Source organism: Moschus berezovskii, chromosome 12, assembly GCF_049115385.1.
Source record: "Moschus berezovskii isolate FMDL1 chromosome 12, NW_MosBer_1.0, whole genome shotgun sequence".
Taxonomy (NCBI): domain Eukaryota; kingdom Metazoa; phylum Chordata; class Mammalia; order Artiodactyla; family Moschidae; genus Moschus; species Moschus berezovskii.
Window position 1 is genome coordinate 82228052 of NC_142471.1, and position 27727 is coordinate 82255778.

Genomic DNA, 27727 nt, shown 5'->3' on the forward strand with positions numbered 1-27727 from the left:
TGACTCTGTGCTCCACTGGAGGGGGTGTGGATTTGATCCCTGGTCAGGGAACTACGATCCCACATGCTGAAAATGGTCTACTCTGTCTCAGCTGTTGAGCGCTAAGTCATTTGCAACTCTTTGCGACTACAGCACTGCAGGCTCTTCTGTCCTGCACCATCTCCTGGAGTTTGCTGAAATTCTGTCTTTAGTTTTTATCAAAATATTTATAATTTGTAACTGAATACAAATAATTTAATACATGTATGATAGTAACCAGAGAACCCACCAACCTTATCCTCTTAACATAAAACTGTACGCTGAAGACACGAGATAAATATCAGACGTGGCCTCACACTAGAACCAGGTTCCTCAAGGTATAGCACAAAGGAGCTACTAGGTTGGGTCTAAAACTGTGGCTTCAACAAGTGGTGATGCTGGAGATTTGCTCCTGCCCCCTCCCAGGGACTTGCAGTGTCTTTGGCGGAGGTGAGAGGCTGCCTCTGGCATCTGTGGAGAGAGACCAGGGATGCTGCTAAACATCTTACAATGCATAGGACCAGAAACCCCTTGACATCATGACACTGTGGACTTCTAGTGTTGGGAGATTTCAGTATCACTTTCCAATGCATTACAAGAAAAGAAAAAGGCACCACGATAACCACTTTAAAAACAAACAAAAAACGAAACAATGTTTATTAGGATATTCTGGGGCAGGGGAGATGGTTGAAGGGACTCCGTACATACATTCTGTAATGCTTGAGCAATATGCTAACAGAAAATTCAAACATCACAAAGCTACTTCCAAAAGTCCAAAGAACAAAAGGTGTACTTCTGCATGGAGATGGTCTTGCGTGGGTGGTGGTGATAAAGTAAGGTGCGAAACAGCTGCGAGGGAAGGACCCCAGGAGAACATCCAGGTTCCTCAGGAAGCAGATACACGAGATGATGAAATAAACACGTTATCTTCTACATGTGAAAAACTCAGGAAACACACACTGTGAAAAGGAGACCAGAGGAAAGCTGCTCATCCATAACCTCTTCTAACTGGGGGCTTCCGCAGGGCTCACTCCACCCCTCACCCCAGCTCTGATGAGGCTGGGTATCTGAACCCCTCTCCCAGGACACAATTCTAAAATGATCCTAAAACCCAGAATCCTTCTTCTCTTCCACCTGTATCGTTAACTTGCGTGAAATAGAACTAACATAACGGAGATGTACCCTCCGGTTAAGAGTAAAAATGCAACACCATCCAAAAGACCCAGCAAAACAGCCCCACTTCCTACAGCTCACAGGGCTTCTCAGCAGGAGCTGGATTAAACAAGAGAAAATAATTTCAATATCAAGGGGAAATGCACAGAGGATGAGAAAACTCTTTAAAGCAAACTCCAGTTTAAAAAGTGTTTGCCCACCTCCCTCGGGGGAGAGAAGGGAGAAAAAGAGAAAAGACAGATAATTAGGAGAATTCTAAGGCCCTGGATTTCAGGTTTCTGAAACCACTGCTTCAACCCTCTGAGGACAATCAGCTCTTTCTGAATCCAGAAAAACACATCAGGAATGTCTGATTACCAGAAGACCACAGCCAAATCAGTCAGGCAATCTGTGATTTGGTTCGATCGTTTCCATTCTCTTTTTCTCCCCCCTCATTTCAGAAATGCCTTCAGCTAAGGCTAAAAAACACAAAACCAAATTCCAGACCAAGCACGCTTTGCACACCAGGAAGATAAAGCTGGATCATTCAGCCCTGCAGCACTTGACACAGAAAGAGAATGGGAGCTTTACAGATGGAGCTTTAAGTGCCGCTGGGCCCAGAGAGCCCAGAGTGCCTTCACCTGGACCCATGCAGACATCTTGCCAGCACGGTGACAGGTGGCAGGCTTTTACTGACTTCTAACAGCCTTACACCCAGGGCATCCACTGGGTGTTCTGATTTCTCTTCTACTCTTCGCTAGTTCTAAGATCTGTTTGGCAGACAGCTCTGGGGTCTCCCATTCCCACCAGCACCATGGTTGATGCCTGGCAGCTGGGACTTCCACTGGCCTGTGGACCTGGCCGTGCTCCCATGCTCACAGCCCCTGGAGGCTCAGAGGGGTGACTCCATTGGATTTTCCATGTGGCCTTTTGGGTACAGGCTGAAGGTAGATATATCTGCCTTCTTCATGATGGGTGGACTTGGACTTACAGACTGAGTCTGAAAAACAGCTTTATGGACTATCTACAAAGACAATTTAGATTCTCCAAGAGATATCAAGAGTGAAAGATTATGTCAATCTGGAAATGATGGTTGTTCCCTTAAGCGGCTGTCAGAGGGCCTTGTATTCTCAATTTACTCAGCTTCGGCTCCAAATGATAGTTCATTCAAGCACAGTAGATGTTCCACACACATGCTGAATTGTTCAGCACCCAAGTTCACTTCTCAGGATGCTGGCAGAGGCTGCATCCCTGGGGTTGGTCAAGACTGGCAGAATGGTCCATCTTCCTTGCCAGCATCCTGCACTTGAGGCAAGGTTAAAACATCAGCAGACTCCCTGGCTAACTTCCCACGAAGTCCACCCCATGTGGAGTCCTGTCCTTCCTTTCTGGTGACACTGGCCCATCACGCTTAGCTCTTCCTGGGGACAAATGCTAGGTTTTTCATCTCTCGGCAGAAAATGCAGCAGACAAATTGAAAGTCACTTTGACTCTAATGCTTTTTTTCACCCTTTCTCCCAGGTCACCCTCAACAGCTTCAGGAGGATACCTTGCAGCATCTTCATGGCTGCAAGAGGATGTTAAATGGGCCAGTCCTGACTACTGTATTACAGAGGCAACCCTTTGACGTCCTGAAGTTTTTCATTTACCCAGCAGTGTTTAACTTCCTACTATGGGTCATAGTTTCTGCTAGGGAAGCTGCTAAGGTGAGCAGAAAATAATGTTAGAAAGAAGGAGGTGATGGTCTCCGGCCAATCCCTTGGCATTTTCTGCAAAACGAAAAACAGGGATGGGTAAGAAAGCTGGTCCTGGGATGAAGAGAAAATCAGAGAAAACCATCTATTGATGCTGGTGCTGGGTTTGGCAGCTGCCCTTGAGCGAAAATAAACTCCCCATGGCAGTGGGACAAGATGCTGAAACCTGCCAGCAGATCGCCGAAGTCGCAGCTGTGCTGGTCAAATGAGCCTGGAGCCCTCAGGGGGCTGGGAGCGCCATGGCTGTGAGCAGGCTGCCGTTCTCTGCTGGCAGTTTATTGAAACAGGGCTTGCGTGCCTTCCCCACCCCTCCGGGCTGGGTCTCAGAGCAATCAGAAGTGCAGGTGGTGCAGCCTGCTGAACAACCCAGGCTATCTCTGGGAGGGAGGAGAAGCTCGACAAAGAGCTCTGGGAGCAACAAAGGGATGCAGCAGACAAGACAATCCCAGAGTTCAGAAGAGGGAGCTCGGGAGAGGGCTGGATGGATGAACTTTCTACTCCGGGATCAGCATCATCTTCAAATCGCCTGGCTCCTCAGAGAGACTTCTCCGATTCAAAAAGCCAGGGTTACATGTCGAACCAGCATCTGACTGAACCGAAATTAATTTAGGTAGGACTAAATTTAGAATGATTACAATGAAGAACTGATAGGAAGGGACTCTATTAATTACTTGGGCAATAAGTTAACAAGGGCGGGGACTAGGGTTATCAATAATCAGTATGCAAGAAAAGAGAATCAGCTGGTATCTTAAGTTAATGACCCCTGGGCAATGAGGTGTCTCACTGAATACATCCCAGGATGGAGGCAGTGGCCAAATCCACAGATTTAAGGCCTCTGCAATGAGAATGAAGTTCAGAGATATAGTCGTCTTGAAAATCCTAGACAACAGACTTCAAACAAATGGTCACTTGAGAATAAAAGCTGTGTCAAAGTCAAGAAGTATCAGATAAACACACGAGATGTTTATCTTAGGGAGGAGAGAGAAACATAGCTTGTAAGGGTGTCTAATGAAATTCCCAGCTGTTTTATTGTTTCAGAATTTCTAAAAAGGAATTTCTTCCTCTGTCCTCGAGATATTAGTTCTGGCTTGCTTTCTGCAAAGGCACTGGTATCTAATTCAGGGAACTCTGGCTGTTTGGTTGGGACAAGTTTCCTATTTGGGTCAGACGGGATACACCATTCAGCCATAGCACGTGGTCTCTTGTGGCACCTTGATCTTTGCTCCATCTCTTCAAACTCTCCAAGCTCAGGGCAGACAGGCCCTTCGGCCAACATCATGTTCAGGCTGTTGATAATTCACTCTTGTGTGTTGTCATTGCTTTGGGGTTTTCTTGAAATGTTGGGTCTGACATGGTTTCATTTGTTTAATCAAAGAGCAGGAGCAACAAGGATCAGGGGTGTATGAACCCAAGAGATCAAGAACAGTTTGAAAGAGAATGAGAAACTGTGCATTCATTTAATGCATTTTCTGGTCCCGCAGTTTATTGACTTAAATAAGCCGTGCATGCCTGACTACATGAATGAAAACTTATTTTCCAAAAGACAGCTCCTTGGAGGCCACTATTTTGTAAATAATAACAACAGAAATACATGTTAGCTGGATTCTAAGAAAAGAATTTGCTAATTATATAAACTCCCACTGCTCTTACATCTCTTTTCTCAAGCACTTAACACTGATTCAGAAACGCTTCCGCTCCCCCACTTCCCTAGCTCAGCAGATGGAGTGTTTGGGAGTGTCTGATTTAGACTACAAAGGGGCAGGTGGGGGATGGCGATACAGCTGGAGACAACCCATCCTTGGAACATGTGCTGGATAGGAACAATCTTAGCATAGACCAGATCAAAGGCCATGGCAGCTCTGGGGGAGCCGCGGACTATATTTGATGAGCTTGAAGACAAAGCTTCTAAAACATTTCTTACTACAGGATTAAGAATTATTAAAAAAAAAAAAATTTTTTTTTCTAAATAGAAACAACACTCCTATCACACTTTGGATACTGTTTGCTATACTTAATGAAAAATAATCTATGTCATTCTCAACTTAAGCTTCTTCTGCTAGAGCCTTGGGGAAAATCAAATATGGAAAAATAAATACTCGGGTGGCATTCTGAATTTCCTCTCTTTATTGTGCCCTTTCTCCTTCATGTGCTCTACTTTAAATGCTCCAACAGCTCCAACACTTACTCCAACACCTCTTGGTCAAAGATACTCAACATTCCCAAGCAGACTGTATGTGCTTCTAATCAGTTTCGGAATCTTGCTTTTTTATTTTTCCTCTCTGAAAGGAGTGGGGCATGGCTAGACTTGATTTGGGGGCCATTGGTCTCCATGCATTTAAGTTACTATTTTATGTTTTGCCAAAATCAAATACGAGATGCTTTCTGCAACAAGCCCAAACCTCAGCAAACAGTCCTTGGACTTTGGTGGCACCTTCAATGCAGGGCAATGAAGGACAGGAAGTAGTGAATCATGTTTTGCTTTTAGTGCTGCCAGAGGAAGCCAGAGAAGATAAACGGTTTGGCCTGCTCCAGTACTGGGGCAAATGATCATGTTTCTGGGTCACCATGTTAAACTGAGATCACCCTAAATGGCATAAACACTTGCTTGGCATGATTTTTCTTGTTTTGGCCGCACTGAGAAGCAAGTGGGATCTTAGTTCCCTGACCAGGGATGAAACCCACACTCGATGCAAAGGAAATGTAAAGTCCTAACCACTGGACCACCAGGAAAGTCCTGGCATGAGTTTATAAGAATCTCTCTAGTGAGTCATCATGGAACATCCTTCCCCCTGTTTATTTTATCAGTAATTTACTTTCTGACGATTTGGTAACTCTCATGTGCTTCTATCTCTGAAGAAAAATGCGATCTATGTTGGTGAAAGATGAGGCTGTTTACAATTTAATTTATGTGTTACACATCCACGCATTCTTCACTGAAGGCTACCCTTGTTAGCTCTGGTAACTTCCATTTCCTCTTTGGTCATCTGAAACTAATTAGAGATGCTGTTTATTACAGAAGTAATCAATAGCTTTCTACAGTAGATTACATAGAATCTGACCTCTATGCAATTAGTCCAATGTAGATACACAGATACCTTAATTAAAACAAAATATGCTCTGAAGAGATATGTTTTCACAGATGACTGGAATTCCAAGTATTTCAACACATTTAATGTGTTTATTCAAAGTACGAGTCTTTATGAAACCTTTCACTAATCGAATTTGTTTGATGAATTTCCCATGAAAACATTTTGAAGTGAAAAAACTCGGTACTTAGTATTATACATTTATGTTTATTAACATTTGGATATAAATGTACTTCAAACACCAACAGAACTAAAAGACTATGCCTTCATCTTGGGTTTAACAGATTTCCCACCCTAGTAATTGGATTAATTCTTACAAGGCAAACATCCGTGTGCAAAGGGAATCAGGATGAAATGGCCACTGTGGGTTTCCTCCTCCATCCACTTTACTGATGTTGGAAGAAAGTCAACTTTTTGGACACTCCATTGGGTGGAATTTCCTCACCTCTGTTCAGCTGCAAAGAAACATGGCTACTAGCACTCGATCCTTGTAGATTTCAAATCTCACCATTTCAACAGACTTCAGAAGTGCACTTTCGGGGCTCTTCACTGAAGGAAGAGAATGATGGAAGAGATGTGCAGTTAACAAGTCAGATGCTTTATATCCAGAGTCCCTGTTCTGTGACTCTGGGCCAACTTATCTCCATGGACCTAATGGTGACCGTGACCCTCTTGAGCCTCCAAACTTTTTTTATTTTTCACAGAGTCAGTCACAGTCTATCACGGAGGACACAGAACACAGTGCAAGAAGATACCTGATGACTTCAGACCAAACCGATCCACAGAGCGGCCAAGCCATCACAGTTGAAAGTCAAGACAATCCTTAGGAAAAGAGATGTATATCCTGGGCACGAATCTGCTTCAGAAGACAGGGCAGCGGGTCCTGTCTCCTGTCCCAGTCAAAGCTGCCATTGTCAGGTAACATGAAAACCAAGGTCCTGGTTTGTGTCAACTGGCAACAGTGCCATTTGTAGAGTTTGTAGAACACTGACGAGGGGCCACCAGTTTTCCCACAGGTTTGCACGCTTGTGTTTCCAGAAATGATAAAAGACTACGGTTGGCTGCTCTGTTTCCTACTGCCTGTCCACAGTACATGATGCAGAGCTTTCTGCTAAAGCATGAGGATCCTCAGAGTCTGCTGTTGAAGACCTGTCTTCGAGAAGTCAACATCAAAGCTAATGCTACCAATAAGAGGAAAACAAGCTCCATGTATTTTGTATTAAACCACCGGTAAAAAAAAAAAAAAAATGAAGACAATATCATTACTTTCAAAATATAGAAAGTCAATAGCTGAAATCATTTAGTAGTAAAATTTTTTCTACATATAACCTCATACATGTAAAGATTATTAGAATGACGCTTCAGCTGTATTTGACTCTTGTTAGTGTGAGGGATTCTCACTCAAGTAAGGCTTTGGAGACTGTCTCAATGCTCAAGGTTCTATGAAGTCTCACACCCACTCTCATTCTCTATTTTGACTAGGAGACAGACACTACATTGAATGTGGCAGGTGTTTTTTTGTTTTCATAAGAGAGTGCAGAGCTGTTTACTGTACATAAACATTAGCGTGGAAAACGCTAGTACATATAGAAAGAACACTGGTACAAGCCTGTTTGCACAAAGTCCATCAAGATTGTCATGATGAGAATCTTCGCTTTGTGACAAAAAAAAGTTTGGCTTCCACATACCACTGCTGTGGTATGGTCATGTCATCAGAAAGCAAACCTATTCCATAAGATAGAGAAGATTATTTAGGAATCCTGACTCCTTCTCTAGCTAGTCAAGAGCAGGGTGAAACTATTAAAAACCATCATCCTTATCAGGATCTTGAAAGCCCAAGGCTCCAGTCTGTTTTACAGCCACATCAACAATAAACCATCCTTTTACAATCCAGCATGCCCCAAAGCCTTCTGAGTGTGGAATGTAGCACTGTATCCGGGGATCCCATAAAAGCCTTAAGGATCACAAGAAGCTTTCTCAGGAAAAAAAAAAAGAAAGGAAAAAGTTCCAGTTGGATGAAACTGTTTTAGCAGTGTCTCAACTGAGCTCCTAAAACTGGAATTTCGGATATACAAGAGGACAGGAAACAGATAACTTGGTTTTTGTCTTTTTACATGTCCGTATGGTTCTGTAAATGCAGCTACGATGCTTCGGCCAAAGATAAAGACAATAGGGTGGACAGGGCAGTTACCACCAGGGCCAGCAGTGGGCTCAGACCGCAGCTTGGAGGAGCAGCCATTGATTTTGTGGTTATGTGGCTGGAAGCCCCAGCAAGACCATCCTTTTCATAATCACGCTGTAAGAAAGAATGTTTTCATTATCACCCACTGCATGCGTCTGTTCTATCACGGCATAGTTTAGCTGCACTCTCTCTCTCTCCGATCCCCGCCCCCAGCTAGCTATGTGGTTTACCAAAGCCAACCCAAGATTTTTACCCCTGCTCCTAAGGTCACCCACCAGCTGTGCAACATGGAACCATCCTCCCTTTGGGTAGACTGAGAAGGGATGCTCGCCCTCTCTCTCGTCATGAAGGAGGGCAGGAAGAATCACCTCAGGAAGCCTGCCCAAGCAACTACGGGCTCACACAGAGATGAGTCACAAATCGCACTGGAGCCTGGCAGTAGCCTTTCCCTCCACAAGCTGGTTCAACCCTGGACTTTACAGACGGAGGATCTTGCCCTGTTTGTCAGTCAGAGTCCCAGCCAGGACCCAGGCTCCTGAACTCTCAGTCAGCACAGCTGTTCTTCCCCAGGAAGGATTCCTACATCCCCATCCCTAGAACCTGCTCAGTCCCAGAAAACCACATCCTGCCACGATGAGCTATAATTGTAAATTGGGGAGGGTAACGTGGCCCGCATTGGCTACTTCTGGGTCGCTGTGAAAGTCAAAGGAGCAGTCTAGGGGACATCTGGTAAGCAGCAAGAGGTGCTATGTATCTTCTCTGTGTCTGTTGAACTTATGTGACTGATCACAGAGGTTCTCATGGTACCGGGACAACAGTATCTATGCTGGTCCAGTTCTGAGATAAGGATCCCACACTTGGCGCTTGCTTTGTACACCAGGATCTGCACCTGGCTCCATGGGCAGAGGGACACCAAGGGAGACTTAGATTTTTTTCTGGGCCTGAAACCTTGTTGTCTTTGAACCCTTTCATATCATACCCTGTTCCAGGGACCCGAAGGCTCTGTTTCTAGATGCAGGGAGACCCAGAAAGAAACAACTTACATCAGAAAGACAGAGGTGGGTACTGCCTGATATGTTGGATTTCAGCTTCTGTGCCTGGGAAAAGACAAACACACACAATTATTCGTACATACTATGGAAGAGTTGGAGAAGGAAATGGCAACCAACTGCAGCATTCTTGCCTGGAAAATCCCATGGACAGAGGAGCCTGGTAGGCAACAGTCCATGGGGTCACAAAGAGATGAACACGACTGAGTGACTAAACCATTAGGGAAGAGTAGTTATTGATGATCAACAGTATAAGGTCATGTCATTGTTAGAAATATGTGAGTCACAGCTGTGAGCCCATATATAATTAAAAATTTTCTACTAATCCCATAAATAATGAAATAACAGGTAAAGAAAATTTTAATGACATTTTCTTTAACTCAGTATATTACCATCTCAACATGTAACCAGTATTAAAGATGATTAATGAGATACTTTTCTACATTCTTTAAACTTTCATACTAAGTCTTCAAAATTTGGTGCGTTGGACAAAATACACCTCAGTTTGTACCTGCCCCCTCTCAAAGCCACTGCACAGGTTACAAAAGAAAAAAGTTTTAAAGTCATTTACAATCTGTACTCATTTATAGTTCTGAATATTAATGTTTATGAAGTGCCTTCTAGGTAAAAATGTTGTAGTAAAAATTCTCATTCATCAGTAATATAGAGATAGGTCTTCCTGAATCTTGTGTATTTGTCCACTTGTTTATTAGTTGTTCCAGTCCACAAACACTTACTGAACAATTTTCCAGGGTTGGGCATACAGTGATATGACAAAAAGGATGTGGTCCTGGGCTCCTGGGCCTGCCTTCTGGTGGGTAAACCACTCAACGCTGGGGGTCTCGGGCACAGGGCAGGGACCCTTTGACAGGTCCCTTCCACGAATCATGAAGGGTATCACAGACCCCAGATCTATCCATCTTAAAACTGCTTCCTGGGCAGTTATAAGTTCCTGAGCTGTGAGGGCTTTAAGCTCCCTATTTTCTCACAAATGGAACAAGTTTCCACGGGGTTTCTACCTGAGAAATTGAGTTAGAGGAAAAACTCCATTGCTCAATTATAATCAAAACTGCTCACCCAATACAGCTTTCTTGTTTTATAAAGGAAAACAAATTAGAGAGCACAGAGGTTAAGTGACTTACTCAGGGTCACAGAGTGATCTGCGTTGGAGAGTCAATATCTAGAATACAGGTCTCTGAAACTTCTGAACGAAATCGTGCTCTTTCCTGCTTTCCAGTGTTTCTCCCAGAGATACTAGCATGCTTGACTCTTCATGCGCTACTTGCCCCCCAAATCCACTCAAAGAAACCCTCCTATACCCCGTCCCCCTGAAACTAGGAGCCCTTTGGTAGCAAAAGGCAGAGAGTTTGTTTGCCAACAGGATGGCCCTGGTTAAGCCTCACACCTGAATCTAGGAGCATCTGGGCAACCAGCTCTATGGGGATACACTGGCAGGCTGCCTGCTGCAGGACAACTTTTGCGACTTGTTAAAGACATGCCAGGCTGAGATCACGGTATAGTCACACAAGGAGTAATTTACTGACCATAATGCTACTTGGGAGGCATCATAATCTTTACCTATATTTGCATATGCCAGCTGTGAATATGAAATCGAAACCTTTAAACAGGCCTCAAGAAAAAGACACTGTGAAGCACCCCTGGGCTGTTCAAAGGTCACTAAATGTTACATATAAGAAGATCAGAGGGCAAATCAGAAGAGGGATGGAGCCCTCCTCAAAAGCCTACTTTTAATCTATCTTAATAGCAAATCTGGTCCACTGCATTGTAACCTACAGAGAATAATATGTAGAACTTTGCACATTTTATTTCTGCTCAAAATTGGAATTGTGCCAGGCTCCAAAATGGCCCTAAAACATCACATTCTGTCTTTTCTTTTCTAGGTGGTAATCTATAAAAGACATAAAACCTTGCTAAGTACCTTTATAAGTAAGAAGTTCACTAAGACGTCCAACTCTTTGCAACACTATGAACTGTAGCCTGCTGGCGAGGCTTCTCTGTCCATGGGCTTCTCCAGGCAAGAATACTGGAGTGGGTTGTCAATTTCTACTCCAGGGAATCTTCCCAACACAGGAATCAAACCCATGTCTCCAGTATCTATCTGCATTGGCAGGCAGGTTCTTTACCACTAGCGCCACCTGGGAAGCCCCTAATATGTAAAAGACATAAAGCCTTGCCAAGGGCCTTTGCATAACTAAGTTCACTAAAACGTGCAGAAAAGGCAGCCTGACTCGTCTGGGACGCATTGATCCTTCAATTTCTTCTGCGCTATTGTCACAGTTAAGCTACACCTCCGTGTCCTAGACTGAAGTGCCCACCAAGAGATGCAAGGGCTGGTTGGGCTTCCCTCCTATTTTGTTCTATATGATTAACAACAGACTGCAGTGTTTTTCTCTTTGCACCATCTGAGAGACTCACTGGCTACACTTCTAAGTCACTTTAGGAAACTGCTGATGTATTAGAAAAAATGCCCATCTATATTACCTGATTGTAAAGGGGCTCGGAGAAGGCAATGGCAAGCCACTCCAGTATCCTTGCCTAGAAAATCCCATGGATGGAGGAGCCTGGTAGGCTGCAGTCTGTGGGGTCGCTATGGGTCGGACACGACTGAGCGACTTCACTTTCACTTTTCACTTTCACACATTGGAGAAGGAAATGGCAACCCACTCCAGTGTTCTTGCCTGGAGAATCCCAGGGATGGGGAAGCCTGGTGGGCTTCCGTCTATGGGGTCACACAGAGTCGGACACAACTGAAGTGACTTAGCAGCAGCAGCAGCAAAGGGGCTACCACCAATGGAGTTTAAAAGGTCTTTGTGCTGTGCTATGCTTAGTCACTCAGTCATGTCTGACTCTTTGCAACCCTGTCACTACTTTAACTAATTTTCTTAAATGGACTCTGCATTGACATAGCTAAATTCTGGTCCTCAACTAGTCACTGAGAGTTCAACTGTATACAGGATTACAGTTGTACAACTGGGTAGACATGCCCTGGTCTAAATTCTTGCTTTCTGTCTGAGAATGATTGGGATGACTGGTCAAATCACACAGGAAAATACATGGAGAACAACTCCAAGCCTGTGAAAGCTCTGGGCTCTTCTTCACCACAAGGCGGGCCTCTTGTTGGCCTCTGTCTAAAGCAAATAGTCAATTTCTGGCCTTGTCTCCCTGCAGCCCTATGGCTTCATTAAAGCTTGAGGCAGCAACTTCAAGCTCATCTGGCTTCAAGAACTATTCTGTGGGCAGAACTGGATGAACTGCTGAGGGAAAGTAACCATGTGCCACCAGGCTTCTGCAGTCTCTGAGAAAATGCCTTCTCTCCTGTCAAACCCATGACCAATCTACAGAAGCACTCAGCACTCCAGAAGCTTAGCAGTCCATGTACGCCAGCTTCTAAATACTCTGCTTATATAGTGAGTTGACACTGCTTCCCATCGAGAGGTTGGGGGAGCCTGGAAACCCTCACAACCTCAGAGGCAGGGCAGAGCAGACCCTGAGTTCCACCAGAACCTCATGAGAACCACAGTAAGATCTGTGATATGATTAGGAGGCGGAGGGAAGATAACATCTGCATAAACGAATCAGATTGCACACAGACATGAGATCTTTTAAAATCCCACACCAAACCTGGGCTGGAGGGCCAGTGGTCTGCTGCTTGCATTCAGTGGTGTCAGCTGGGTGTCCAATGCCTCTAAGGGGTTCATATGCTGCAGGTGGAGGGGCAGAGCCTGGGAATTTATACCTGTGCATGCCTAGCTGCCTGCATGCTTATAAGTCCTGTATTCATTCTGAATCCCTCCTGTGACCACCAAGGGTCAGAAATCCCCCTACGCATATCCAGAGCCCATTTAAGAAAATCCAGCTCTTGAAGTCCCTTGCAGAAGCCTGAGCAATCTGTTACTTCCACCATGAAATTAAAAGACACTTGCTCCTTGGAAGGAAAGCTATGATAAATCTAGATAGCATATTAAAAAGCAGAGACATCACTTCGCCGACAAAGGTCCATATAGTCAAAGCTTTTTCCAGTAGTCATGTATGAATGTGACAGTTGGACCACAAAGAAGGCTGAGCGTTGAAAAATTGATGCTTTCAAACCGTGGTGCTGGAGAAGACTCTTGAAAGTCCCGTGGACTTTGAGGAAATCAAACCAGTCAATCCTAAAGGCAACTGACCCTGAATATTCATTGGAAGAACTTATGCTGAAGCTCCAATACTTTGGCTACCTCAAGCAAAGAGCCGACTCACTGGAAAAGATTCTGATGCTGGGCAAGATTGAAGGCAAAAGGATAAGGGGGTGGCAGAGGATGAGATTACTAGAGAGCATCAGCAACTCAGTAAACAGGAGTTTGAGCAAACTCAGGGAGACAATGGAGGGCAGAGGAGCCTGGCCTCCTGCAGTCCATGGGGCCGCAGAGTTAGACATGACTTAGAGACTGGACAACAATGACAAAAATCCTGAGTGCTTTTTAAAACATCAGCTATCACTGTCTTACTAGTCGGGTCTGATAAATGCAAACATGCATCTCCCACTTCTAACTATTACAGAGATTATTTATATATTTTGAACATGGCCTCAGTTGATGAAAACTGGGACAGTCCCAGGAAAACTGAAAACAAAATAAACCAGCAAAAACTTCTGAGACCTTGCAAAGTATAACGTAAGGTAGAAGAAACTGGAAGAGCACCACTTCCAAGTCCTAAATTGATAAAAGCAGGAGTGTAATAATGGAACGAATCCCATTTGCCAAGCCCTGCTTATTAAGAAGACAGTGGACTTCCCTGGTGGTCCAGTGGTTGAGAGTCTGCCTTTCAATTCAGGGGTCGCTGTTCTATCCCTGGTCTGGGAACTAGGATCCCATATGCCGTGTGAAGCAGTCAAAAGGAAGAAAGAAAGAAAGATATGCAGGGGCCCAACATAGAGCTTGACTAGCTAGAAATCTAGACACCAAACCATACAGTTTGTGGCTTTAAAATATGGTATCTTTCTCTTAAGAAAAAAAGGGGGGATACAAAGGAAGAAAATGGATTTCAATTTTTCTAAAAGCCAATTTTAACCACAGTTCCAGCATGTTGAAAAATAAATTATTTAATCTCTTTTATGAAAGAAGGTTTCATATCACCTAATTCATAGTTATGTGGTTATGGGAGAAGCTTCCAACTTGGGGAAACCACCACCAAAACATGGTACCACAAGGTTTTCATCTTGAGACAGTGAATAGACTGCTAGAGAAATCCATCCACAAACCAGTAGCTTTTCTCTCTTTCTGGAACTTGGTCTTTAGGTTCTTCACAACCCTTGTCCCTCCAACAGTCTTATAAAACTGTCACTGGCAGTAATCCCCAAGTCCAGGCATGTCACGTAATAGAATTTCCATGTCACTGTAATTGCAGCCAGACTCGGCCAGTCCCTGGCACTAGAGGGTTAATAAATACATTAGATACTATTAATCTCTGTTACCTGGAGTCAGAAAATGACTCTCCTGCTTTTTAACCGTGTGATTAGCATTTGGAAAGCCTGCCTGGTGCCGACTGCTTTCCTGTACAGAATGCTCAGACATACATAGAGTACAGAACTCTTGGTCAAGCTAACTCATCAGGCACCGCGTGCCCCACGTGTTCTGGCCGCAGTGGGCTCTCCTGGAGCCTCGGGTGGGATCAGGCTTTGGAGTTGCACACTTGCTGTGTTTACAGAACTGGAGACTTAATACCATACCCACTTGCAGCTTGGTGTTTGCTGCCCTAGGACTCCATTTCTGTAGAAAAGTCAGTGTTTAATCTTGGGTTTTTAGGCAGCTGTCAGCCAGCAGGGCATGAAACATTTCTCTACTCCTCCATGTATAAGAAAAGCCAGTTTCTGCTCTACCTCCAGAAAATAAAACTGGAGGAAGTTGCTCAATCCAATAGCAACAGATTGCCCAGGCTGCAGCCAAATGGTCATAATTAATGATGCTTCTGGTTCTTTTCTCCCTTGCTTTACTGATTAGAGAGATTTGCTATATTAAGAACCTGTTTGCTTAATGACAGAATACAAGCAATAAACAGAGAAATACACAGACTGTAAAATGCAATCAACTTTGCTCTCCAGCACTCACTAAGTACCAAGCTGTATCTATCACACTTGTCAATACCAGTTTATCAGCATACAAGCCTCTTCTGCAGCACAAATTGGACCGTTGCTAGGGAAAACCATCGCATGAGTTCTTTCTGAAATAGTCCAGAACTCAAAGCCACTTCTCAATTTAAATCTGCACATCTTATATTTTCTCACAAGACAAAGCCTAAGAAGGCTGTGTACCTAATTTGAAGGATAACAGAGCAGTCAGTTATTACTTTCTCATTTTTCACACTGCATTTTAACAAAATGGATTCACCCAATTATAGACATTTATGGGTACACCTTACTATATAACAATTCTGTATGTGCACTTGACATATATTTGCCCAAATTAATTTCTACACACACAAAGAAGACAGAAAAAAGAAGTTGCCTGCTTAGTGGATCTAAGCAAAGTAACGGTCGCGTGCCCAGTGGCACACTTTTCAGCTTTTCGGATTTTGCCTGTTGACTTTGGGAGAGGCAGGGGATGTTTTATTTCTGGTCAGGTCACAAGCAGTTGGCCAGCCTTTCTAAAATCCCTGTCCCTGTCTGTTTTGAAACTTCTGGGTGATTTGCTTTTGCTACGAACTTAGTAACAACCACTTGCAACCACTGGTCTGAATAATGTGTAGTCAAGTCAGCGTGTAAAACAAGTGGACACATAAATAAGGTCTGCTCTGAGCCCCTGGGTTTGGGTGTTTGTCTTTCAGAGCCGATGTTCGGCTGTTTCCTCCAAGCCGCTTTCTGCCAGCCCCACGGGCTGGGAAGGGGCGGAGGGTCTGTGAGGAGAGTACGAATGAGATGGGAGTGAAATAATTCTTGGGCAGCTTTCCTACCACGTCTCGTCTACCTACTCCCTCCAAGACACTGTGTCTGCATATTACCTGAACCTCAGCCAAAAGGCTTTCATTATATTAAGCTCTAAGAAGACCTTATAAAGATGTTTCATTCTACAGGTTTCGGAAGGCTCACTGGGTGCCAAGTTTAGTTAGTCTGGCAGGCTCTAAGCAGGTTGAGGCCGGTCACAAGAAGGGGGTAGGGAGAGGACTGGAGGCCTGAAGGCATACTTCCTCACCCCAAGAAAGCATAGGCTCAGATCCCAGTCGGGCTGTTTAGACAAGGCCTCCAACAACCAGAGTGCAGTGAACTCAAATGAGGCCAGATTGCATGTGTGTGTGTGTGTGTGTTTGGGTGATGTGGATTCATGTTCTAGAGTCTAGAAGGTATTGGATACTTGGTACCTGTGGGTTGTTCCAAGTGTAACATTGCAATTTAGGTTGAGTTTATGGCCAAGCCTGAGGAAAGTCCCTGGTGGTCCAGTGGTTAAGACTTTTCCCTGCAATGCAGGGGGTACAGGTTCGATCCTTGTTGGCATTAGTGGTAAAGAACATGCCTGCCAATGCAGGAGACATAAGAGATGTGGCTTCAATCCCTGGGGCAGGAAAATCACCTGGAGGAGAGCACGGCAACCTACTCCAGTATTCTTGCCCGGAGAATCCCATGGACAGAGGAGCCTGGCGGGCTATAGTCCACAGGATTGCCAAGAGTCAGACATGACTGAATTGACTTAGCATGCACGGCCAAGCCTAGAGTAGAAACTTTCTAACCTGATAGCACTGGGGGCTGGGCCCTTGGTCATTTGAGAAATTAAGTTAAAGAGCAAAATCACTAAATCATTTTAAAATTACACATTTGCATCCATTTTTTAAAATTTAGAAACCCTTTTTTTTTAATCACTGTGATAAGAACACTTCACATGAGAACTACCCTCTTAAATTTTTAAGTGTACAACACAGCACTGTTATACAGCAGATCTCTAGAACTTACTCATCTTTCACAACTGACCCCACGTCACTGCTGAACACTGCTGAACATCTCCTCATGCTCCCCTCCCTCAGCCCCTGGAGACACAAATTCTATTCTTTGCTTCCATGAGTTTGACTATTTTAAGTACCCCGTGAGAGTGGAATCATTCAGTATTTATCCCTGTGATGGGGATGGTTCACTTATCATGAGGTCCTCCAGATTTGTTCACATTGCTTCATACTGCAGAATCTCATCGTTTTTTAAGGCTGAGTAATACTCCATTACATTTCAATAGCTGTGAAAAGAAGAGAAGCGAAAAGCAAAGGAGAAAAGGAAAGATATAGGCATCTGAATGCAGAGTTCCAAAGAATAGCTAGGAGAGATAAGAAAGCCTTCCTTAGCAATCAATGCAAAGAAATAGAGGAAAACAACAGAATAGGAAAAACAAGAGATCTTTTCAAGAAAATTAGAGATACCAAGGGAACATTTCATGCAAAGGTGGGCTCGATAAAGGACAGAAATGGTATGGACCTAACAGAAGCAGAAGATATTAAGAAGAGGTGGCAAGAATACACAGAAGAACTGTATAGAAAAGACCTTCATGACGAAGATAATCACGATGGCGTGATCACTCACCTGGAACCAGACATCTTGGAATGTGAAGTCACGTGGGCCTTAGAGAGCATCACTATGAACAAAGCTAGTGGAGGTGATGGAATTCCAATTGAGCTACTTCAAATTCTGAAAGAGGATGCTGTGAAAATGCACTCAACATGCCAGCAAATTTGGAAAACTCAGCAGTGACCACAGGTCTGGAAAAGGTCAGTCTTCATTCCAATCCCAAAGAAAGGCAATGCCAAAGAATGCTCAAACTACTGCACAACTGCACTCATCTCACACGCTAGTAAAATCATGCTCAAAATTCTCCAAGCCAGGCTTCAGCAATATGTGAACCGTGAACTTCCAGATGTTCAAGCAGGTTTTAGAAAAGGCAGAGGAACCAGAGATCAAATTGCCAATATGCGCTGGATCATGGAGAAAGCAAGAGAGTTCCAGAAAAACATCTATTTCTGCTTTATTGACTATGCCAAAGCCTTTGACTGTGTGGATCACAATAAACTGTGGAAAATTCTGAAAGAGATGGGAATCCCAGACCACCTGACCTGCCTCTTGAGAAACCTGTATGCAGGTCAGGAAGCAACAGTTAGAAGTGGACATGGAACAACAGACTGGTTCCAAATAGGAAAAGGAGTACGTCAAGGATGTATATTGTCACCCTGCTTATTTAACTTATATGCAGAGTACATCATGAGGAACGCTGGGCTGGAAGAAGCACAACCTGGAATCAAGATTGCTGGGAAAAATATCAATAACCTCAGATATGCAGATGACACCACCCTTATGGCAGAAAGTGAAGAGGAACTCAAAGGCCTCTTGATGAAAGTGAAAGAGGAGAGTGAAAAGTTTGGCTTGAAGCTCAACATTCAGAAAACGAAGATCATGGCATCTGGTCCCATCACTTCATGGGAAATAGATGGGGAAACAGTGAAAATAGTGTCAGACTTTATTTTTTTGGGCTCCAAAATCACTGCAGATGCTGACTGCAGCCATGAAATTAAAAGACGCTTACTCCTTGGAAGGAAAGTTATGACCAGCTTAGATAGCATATTAAAAAGCAGAGACATTACTTTGCCAACAAATGTCCGTCTAGTCAAGGCTATGGTTTTTCCCGTGGTCGTGTATGGATGTGAGAGTTGGACTGTGAAGAAAGCTGATCGCCGAAGAATTGATGCTTTTGAACTGTGGTGCTGGAGAAGACTCTTGAGAGTCCCTTGGACTGCAAGGAGATCCAACCAATCCATTCTAAAGGAGATCAATCCTGGGTGTTCATTGGAAGGACTGATGCTAAAGCTGAAACTCCAATACTTTGGCCACCTCACGCGATGAGCTGACTCACTGGAAGAGACTCTGATGCTAGGAGGGATTGGGGGTGGGAGGAGACAGGGACGACAGAGAATGAGATGGCTGGATGGCATCACCGACTCGATGGACAGGAGTTTGAGTGACCTCCGGGAGTTGGTGATGGACAGGGAGGCCTGGCGTGCTGTGATTCATGGGGTCGCAAAGAATCAGACATGACTGAGCGACTGAACTGAACTGAACTGAATATTCCATTACCTGTATTGTATCAAACATTTTAATTTAAAAACTGAATGTCACGCATTAACTGATTTTTGGATACATAATCAGGGCCACTTTGAAAAGTTTTTTAAAGAAAGAGTTTGCTGACTGGAATTCCCTGGTTTACGTTCAGGCTAAGTTACACCTATCATTTACAATCTACAACATCCAGTTTTCATTTCTTTAAAACAGGAATGACTTTTTTTTGATATCCACCAGGGAATCTCAGCGCACAATTTCCCAATACTTAATTTTTTTTTTCAGTCTTTTATTGTTTTAGTCGCTCAGTCATGCCCGACTCTTTGCGGCCCCATGGACTGCAGCCCACCAGGCTCTGCTGTCCATGAGATTTTCCAGGCAAGGATACTGGAGTGGGTTGTCATTTCCTTCTTGGCCTAGACCTAATCAAAAGCCATTTTTCAATGGAAGCGGAATTTAAACTATGTTGTAGTCAGCTTATTTAATTAAAATAGGTAAGCAAGATACCAAGTACAACAGCACCTAAAGGTTTGAGAACAAATGATCCTGAATCTTTCAAGCTTGCATCTCCACTGGAGAAAGCAAGGGGCCCAGTGAGCAGAAGGAGAGGCCCCTAGTGTGGGGCATTCAGCCTGCCTTGAGTATCGGATGTTTATAGGGGAATGGTGGAGAGGTTGGCTTATGTGGTGAATTCGTTAAATGTGGGTCAGTTAGAACTTCTAGAACTGATTGAGAACTCTAAATTGAATGATTTAGAACTCACTCCTGGTACCAGCTTGATTGTTGTGGTATGCTATAAAGAACACAGGTTAGGAAGGTCCTGTCCTGGCTTTTCAACCATCATCTATAATTATAATAACCGCACCCTGCTGCCCACTTCACAGAGTCGTTGTGAGAATCAAACGTGATACTCGTGTTGGAAGTGCTTTTAAAATCCAAGTTGCTGTTGATGATCTCTGAACTCTTCTGTGCTCCTTATGCTGAGTGTTCTTAGATTCAGGCAGGGGTGGGAAAAATGCAAAAGCTTCAGCTAATTTGCCTTGTGAACGTGATACTGAATAGAACTGGCTTGTGATCGTCTGTGTTTCCTCGGATTTAAAAATGAATGCGATGAAAGAGATACAGTCCTGTAAGATACATCAACAGTCCTCCATTAGCTAAGCAGTCCCTCGGGCTGGCCTGTCAGTCTCCCACACACCATAAAAGGATGTCTGCAGCCTGGTGCTTGTAATTTAACACTAATGGCAGGATGGCAAGTAGTGCTGTATGCAGACACTGTCTACAGCAGGGAGCTTAACGTGGTACTCAGCCTGGCCTTTCTTCTTTCCCTAACTTCACCGGATCATCTTACATCTATTTCACTTTCCCCCAAGTTGGGGCAAACACAGGTTGCCAACTACATCAGAGAATTGTGTGTTTTCATTCATGCTTAACTTGCGTGATTAGTAAAATATTCAGACGAGAAGCAATTATGAGCTGCATTTTAGAAAATTAGGCCCAATTAACAGGAAGATTATGCCAAACATTGCTTGAAACAGACGTTTTGGTTTGGGGTCAGGGAGGAGCTTTGTAGAGCAAATATTCAGTGATCATGGTGTAACAGTGACTAGGGGGGAAAGCCCTAAAAGGAAGAATTTGTTTTTTCAAATGTGCATTCAGAAATGCAAGTGTGCAGAGAGCAGCAGAAAAGATTCATCGTGGTCCCTGATGAGAAGTGCATAAAGCCGATCTCATCAGACACGTGCCCTCATCACCATCAGATAATATTTATTAAGCCTCTCATTCTCCTGTGCATTTATGTGCAGCTGAGAATGGCCCTGTAATGGTTCTGTGACTTATGGTGGCAACTAAGGTTTGATATAAAACGCCCAGGTCTGGAGACAGAACGGACCCTGGGCTTTTGTTCACTTGCTGGATGGCAATATAGAGCACTCATGGTGCAGCAAGAAACAAAGTAAAGGCAAAAACTGAAAAACTTTTTTAAAAAACTGTGCTTTTAGTAGCCAGAGAAAAATATTCTAGAAAACAGAGGAAAACTAAGTAGACTGATAGTGAAAATGACTGTGATGATCATGAGAGGCTCCACTGATGATGATTCCATCCACATGTTACTGAATGCTCTCCAAGAACTCAAATGACTTTCTGAGGGGGGCATTCCCCTTTGGTACAGATCAGGACACAGGGGTTTCAGAGAGGTTGGGACCTGCCCAAGTTTCCACAGCTATGAGTGGCTGTCCTGAGATTTGAATCACTCAGTCTCTTTGAATGTAAAACTCATGCGTATTAACTCCATGCCAGACAGGGTGAACTGAAGTTTTAAGTCACTCACTCATGCCTGACTCTTGGCAACCCCATGGACTGCAGCCTGCCAGGCTCCTCTGTCCACAGGATATCCCAGGCAAGAATACTGGAGAGGGTTGCCATTTTCTCCTCTAGCAGATCTTCCCTGCCCAGGGATCGAACCCAGGTCTCTGCATTGCAGGCAGCTTCTTAACTGTCTGAGCCACCAGGGTACACATTACCTATTATCGCCCATAATCCTTAGAGCAACCCTTAGAATAATAAGGGTAAGATGCCTGGGGTCACACAGCCACCATGGACAGAGCCGATAATAAGGGTAGGATGCCTGGGGATACAGCCACCAAGGACAGAGCTGGCTGAGGCAGCCTAGAATCAACCCAAAGGGTCAGAGGTCAAGCCAGGCCTGGTGGGTTTTGCTCTCCCAAGAGCCCCCAGAGGTGAGCATCTGTCAGGTCACACCTAAGGTCCCTGTAGCCAAGGGGCAGGCAGGGGACACCTGCCCTGGGGGAAAATCCTGTGATGTCTACTTAGTGCCCACCATCCTGAGCTCACTCTCCAGCCTCATCCACGATGTGAACAGGCCTCAAACAGGAGGGACACAGGGGAGGGGCGACCTTCATTGAACCTCCCTCCAAGAAAACCAGAGCCAGTTTCCTCCCACAAGTGAGCTCCACGGCTCAAACACAAGGCACAGTCTATTATTCAGGGAAGCACCGTTGGTTAGAAGTCCTAAGGATAAAAGGTCAGTAGGGGATACAAGAAATTGGATTTATTTATAGTATGCGATCTAAGTGTGCTCAGAGGTATTCTTGTAGGTTCCCCAGAACAAGAGAACATATTTATAGCCAAGATGGTACAGACGTCCTATTCCTTTTTATTAAGCATGTTTATTACCCAGCAATTGGGTTAAGCAATTGTCCAACTGCTGAATTACTATCCCTCTGATGGGCCGGCCTCACTGCCCTCTGGACCACAGGGGCTGGTGGCCTGATGGCTTTTCCCAGAATGCACTGAGGGACCCTACTCTTTCCCTCTCCATCCTTAAGTGGTTATTCTCCCTTTTTGAGAAAAGCAGCAAAAAAAAAAAAATGTTTAGGAGAATACATCATAAATGGGTGACCACAGAAATTATTTCAACTTGAGACCCACTTCCACAGGGTCCACATCCTGTACAATGCCCATGTTCATTTCCCAGATTATTTTGGGATAAAAGTCACTGAAAGGTCCCTCTGTAGAGGCTCCTTCTGTCTCATGGTCAGCACAGATGAACCAAGAGGGTAAAATAATTATATAAACAGTTACTGTGCTGGAGGCTCAGTTACTACGCTTAAGAATTTTAATTTGTTTAATTATCACAACCCTCCCAGGTGGTCCGCACATTTCCCCCATATTACAGACGATGAATCCAAGGACTGAGGAGCTGAAACTACTGTCTGCTACAGTCCACAAGAAGGCCTAATTTTATTGTACCAAGAAGTCTGGTCCTTCAGTATTTTCTACTTCGAAGCACATGCCCTCTTTTTCCTAAAAAAGCAACTTTGAGAAACAACCATGCCACTCTTTATATACTGTCTGCATGATCCCTTGTCCAGAATCGGCATGGTCAAGGCTTGAGGTACATTACCTGAAAGTGAACTTGGTTTTGGAGAAAAACAAATGATGGCATTGCCTTGACTCTCCAAAGGAATCCAGAATTACTAAGTGATACCCTCCCCTGATATAACATAGGGGTTGTCGAGTGCTGGGGTGGGAATAAATGCAGATAGCAGCTGAAGCCTGGAGCACATGCCTGTCCCTGGGCAGCAAGAATGCCCTTCAGCAGTGGCATCAATGCTGAGATGACCCTGACGTGGCGAAAGATAGCCAAATGCCATTGGATAATGGACAGTCTTATGTTGTTCCTAAGCAACACCAAATTTCAACTAGAAATTCTCTGGAGCTGACTAAGAAGGGTGTATCATCTAGAGCAGGACTTCCCCGGTGGCTCATTGGTGAAGAATCTGCCTGCCAATGCAGGAGACGCATGTTTGATCCCTGGGTCAGGAAGATTCCCTGGAGAAGGAAATGGCAACCCCACTCCAAGTATTCTTGCCTGGGAAATCCCATGGACAGAGAAGCCTGGTGGGCTAGAGTCCATGGGGTTGCAAAATAGTTGGACATGTCTTGGGGACTAAACAACAACAATCAACTAGAGCCCTGAGTGTGAGACAGAAAAGGAGATAAGCCTGCATCATTTCCAGGTGATGCAGGAGACAGGCTGCAGTCACCATGGATGACCACACACTCCCCTGTTTACTTCTCAGGTGGGCAGTTCAGAGTCAGCCTTCCCACTATCCACAGAACAGACAAGGCTGCTTACAACAGAGTAGAAACAGGCTGTGGGCCCCAAGTCCCCAGACTGCATCTCAGAAAGAAAGAATTCCAGCCGCATAGGGCTTCCTCTGATTGATGCCATTTCTCTGTAACAGAAACAGGGCTCTGAGCCAGAGCTCCACTCCCCTCACAGCCCCGGAGAAACACACTGCACCCAAGGATTCTGGGACTGTATTCCCAAGGTATGCTCTGTATGCTCCATGGTTACGAGTTTGGGTACCTGGCCCAGGACCTCTTATCTATTGACTTTATTGGTGGGACAATATACCCTGGAAAACCCTACAAATACAATAACATGAACTATAATTCCAATGATAACATGACACAACGCCTTCTCCCTGATACCACATGCCAACACTTTTATTATGTATAATGAGGAAATCAATCCTGAATATTCATTGGAAAGACTGATGCCGAAGCTGAAGCTCCAATACTTTGGCCACCAGATGTGAAGAGCCGATGCACTAGGAATGACCATGATGTCAGGAAAGATTGAGGACAGGAGGAGAAGGAGGTGGCAGAGGATGAGATGGTTGGATGGCATCGTCAACTCAATAGACATGAGTCAGAGCGAACTCCAGGAGATAGTAAAGGACAGGGAATCCTGGTGTGCTAAAGTCCATGGGGTTGCAAAGAGTCGGACAGACTGAGCGACTGAACACAACGATAGTGTACAATTGTATGATTATGTGGGCTTCCTGGTGGCTCAGACAGTAAAGAATCTGCCTGCAGTGTGGGAGACGTGGGTTCGATCCCTGGTTTGGGAAGATCCCCTGAAGGAGGGCATGGCAACCCACTCCAGTATTCTTGCCTGGAGAATCCCCATGGACAGAGGTACCTGGTGGGCTACAGTCCGTGGGGTCACAAAGAGTTGGACACAATGGAGCAACTAAGCACAGCAGAGCAATGTAATAATGCAGGGCTCCCCATGTTGCCACTGACACCACAGAACAGTGAAGTAGGGGGTTATCTGGAGGCATTTATACAAGACTTCATAGAGTTCTTAGAGCTCTTAACTTCTTAGAGTTAAAAGTTGGGGTTGAAGTGGTGAGATCAAGGGGCTATCTGTAAAATGCAGAATCTTCTTAAGAGAAAGCCAATTCATTCCCTGTTCCTAATGAAACTTTACTGGCCTGGCTGCCATTCACCCCGTGGGGGCCACAGGATTATTCCTGCTCTAGGAGATTAGGGATTTAAGAGGGAAAATGGGGAAAATGATAACTCAGAGACACTGTACTCTGTGTGCTTAATTTGTAGTGCTTTGTGGCTGAGAAAAATAGATGTCGCGATCTGCCTTTCTTGAGAAGGTGACATCTGGGTTCATTAAAGGTGTACAATAGATTTGGATAAAGGCTATTTTTCTCAGTCATTCAATTGGTTTTTAGGAACTTTACACTCTCCTTCATTTGAACAATTATTAAACTATAAAATAGAATTGCGCAATTGCTAGAATCGTAATCTGAAATTTTACAGCCAGCTATAAAATGCTATATTATTAAACTATACTGAAGATGCTCGAGCCCATTACAACTTTTTAAATGAATTATAAAACCCTTTACTGCTGATAAAATAATCTTAAATTACAGTATTGTGGATTCCAACAGTATGTTGAACTGAAGTCAGCTACCATGCAAATATGGCAATCACAAAGAAATCGTTACTTGAATTAAGTTTGCAGAAGCCCGAAATCTGATAGCATCTGATTCAGCAAGGCAGACAACACCTGATGTTTGCAGGCTTCTCAGGAGAGCTGGTCCTCCTTTCCTCTCCCCATATTCCTTCAACCACAGAACCACCAACAGTCAGAGCTTCTCATGTTCAAAGGCTGCACAGGGGACACTCAGCAGAGCCCTGGGGACTGAAGAACTGCTTATGATAACAGCAAACTTCTCCCCTTAAAGTCACTCCATAGGCGAGATTTTGAAAATGTCAAATGTTTTGTTGCTGAGTACCTGCCACCTGTGTTATGTTATGGGCTCAAAAATTCATACATTGAATCCCTAACCTTCAGTTACCTCAGGATGTGACTATCGCTGGGGTGGTCGCATAGGTGACAATGGGTGGAGACAGGGTCTTCAAAGAGATAATTAAGTTAAAATGAGGCCATTAGGGTGGCGCCTCATCCAATCTGACTGGCATCCTTACACAAAAAGGAAATTTGGACACACAGACTCCAGGGTGTGCACACACAGAGGAAAGGCCATGTAAGGACACAGCAAGAAGGAAAGGCATCTACAATCCAAGGAGAGAAGCCTCCGGGGAAACCAAACCTGTCGACACCTTGACTTTGGACTTCCAGCCTCCAGCACAGGGAAGGATTGAATTGGCCAAAAAGTTTGTTCGGGTTCCCTACCCAATGCATTTCTGTTGTCTTGCCCGCTCAGTCTACGGTACTTTGTTAAGGCTGCCCTGGCTAATGAACACAAGGGACGACACTGCACTCTGTGCTACAGGGTGATGTGCGTATGTACCTACGAGGAAGCCTAGCCTCCAAGATGAAATTCCTGTGTTTTGGTACCTGTTTTACCCTGCAAGCTTCCATTTCCAATAGGCTTTGATTACACAGTTGAAAATGCGTTCTGGCATGCTGGATTGTATGGCAGCCTTAACAAGAGTCCTACCCAATTCTGAACTCTGAATTCAAGCACTCTCCTGGATGAAGGGCTTTGAAAACGCTCCACAAGCAGTTATTTCCAAAAGCGTTTTTACAACAGCCTGTTTCCTCCCGGGTTAACGTGGTGGATTCTGGGATACGGCTTCCCTCTGAGCTCATCTGCTGGCACCTGAAGCTGGCAAGATTAAGTCCCAGGAGGTCACTGTCAGTGTCCACGCTGTGAGTAGCTGGGCCCATCACACAGGGCCCTGGGGCCACTTGGCAGTCTGACCCCGAGCTCTGTCACCAGGCTGCTGGGGGAACCCAGGGGCCGCAGGGGGTGGGGGGCCCTGAGGCTTTGTGCTTCTGCTAAGGGAAGACCACCCCCACCCCTCCAACTCCCCGCAGCTCATTTCTCCCAGGACATAAACTCCCTCTGAGCAGGAGAGCATTCTGCAAAGGAAACTCCAGGTGCAGCCAAAATTTGGATTTTTTTTTTTTATGACACACAAAACAACAGTGGGTGCTAGAAAACACTGTGTATTACACAGAAATGATGGCAGCCTCACAGAAACCGTAAACCAAGTGCCACAAATAACATACCACACTAAGACTGCTTTCTTAAAGGCCCAGGAAATGGCACCCAGAAGTCACATTCATCTAGATTCAGTGCATGAATGAGGGCTCAGTGCTGACCCGTCTGGCACTGGCCTCATGACCCCAGGGGGTCCCAGCCCCTCCTAAAACTCCCCCAGCCTCAAAGTCCATGCAGGAGAAACCCAACTGCAGTTTGGTCTAAACACTTCTATCCATTCTGGTTGCGGAGTAAAAGTCATTTGATGTGCCACCAGCAGGGCACTTATCTGGGATGCTGGATGGGTGAAATTATCACTCAGAGGGGCTGAGGCCTCAGAGGAGGCCCGAAGGCCACAGATACCTGCGGGTCCCTGAATGATGAGAAGCAGGTCAAATACTTCTGTTAACACCGCTTAGGACTCTATCACGGGCCTCACTCTGAGGCGAGTGTGGCCTTGGGGAAGTTAAGTGTTGCAAATTGGGCATGTGGTGGTCACCAGAGCCCCTTTCCGTTGCTCTTGCTGGCACAACTTAGAAAGATTTGGTCCAACGCACCCGTCTGCTC

General features: G+C 44.7%; 1 protein-coding gene across 2 annotated transcripts in view; it reads right to left on the reverse strand.

Moving 5' to 3' along the window:
* Positions 1-1386: 1386 nt before the first annotated feature.
* Positions 1387-27727, reverse strand: part of GFRA1 (GDNF family receptor alpha 1) — a 239666-nt gene continuing 213325 nt past the window's right edge. For both annotated transcript variants that reach the window (XM_055424574.2, XM_055424573.2), the window contains 2 exons: positions 9236-9289; positions 1387-8306 (listed from right to left, as the gene is read on the reverse strand). In XM_055424574.2, coding sequence (XP_055280549.1) covers positions 8151-8306; positions 9236-9289 — 210 coding nt within the window. In that variant the 3' untranslated portion in view covers positions 1387-8150. The remainder of the gene's footprint in view (positions 8307-9235; positions 9290-27727) is intronic.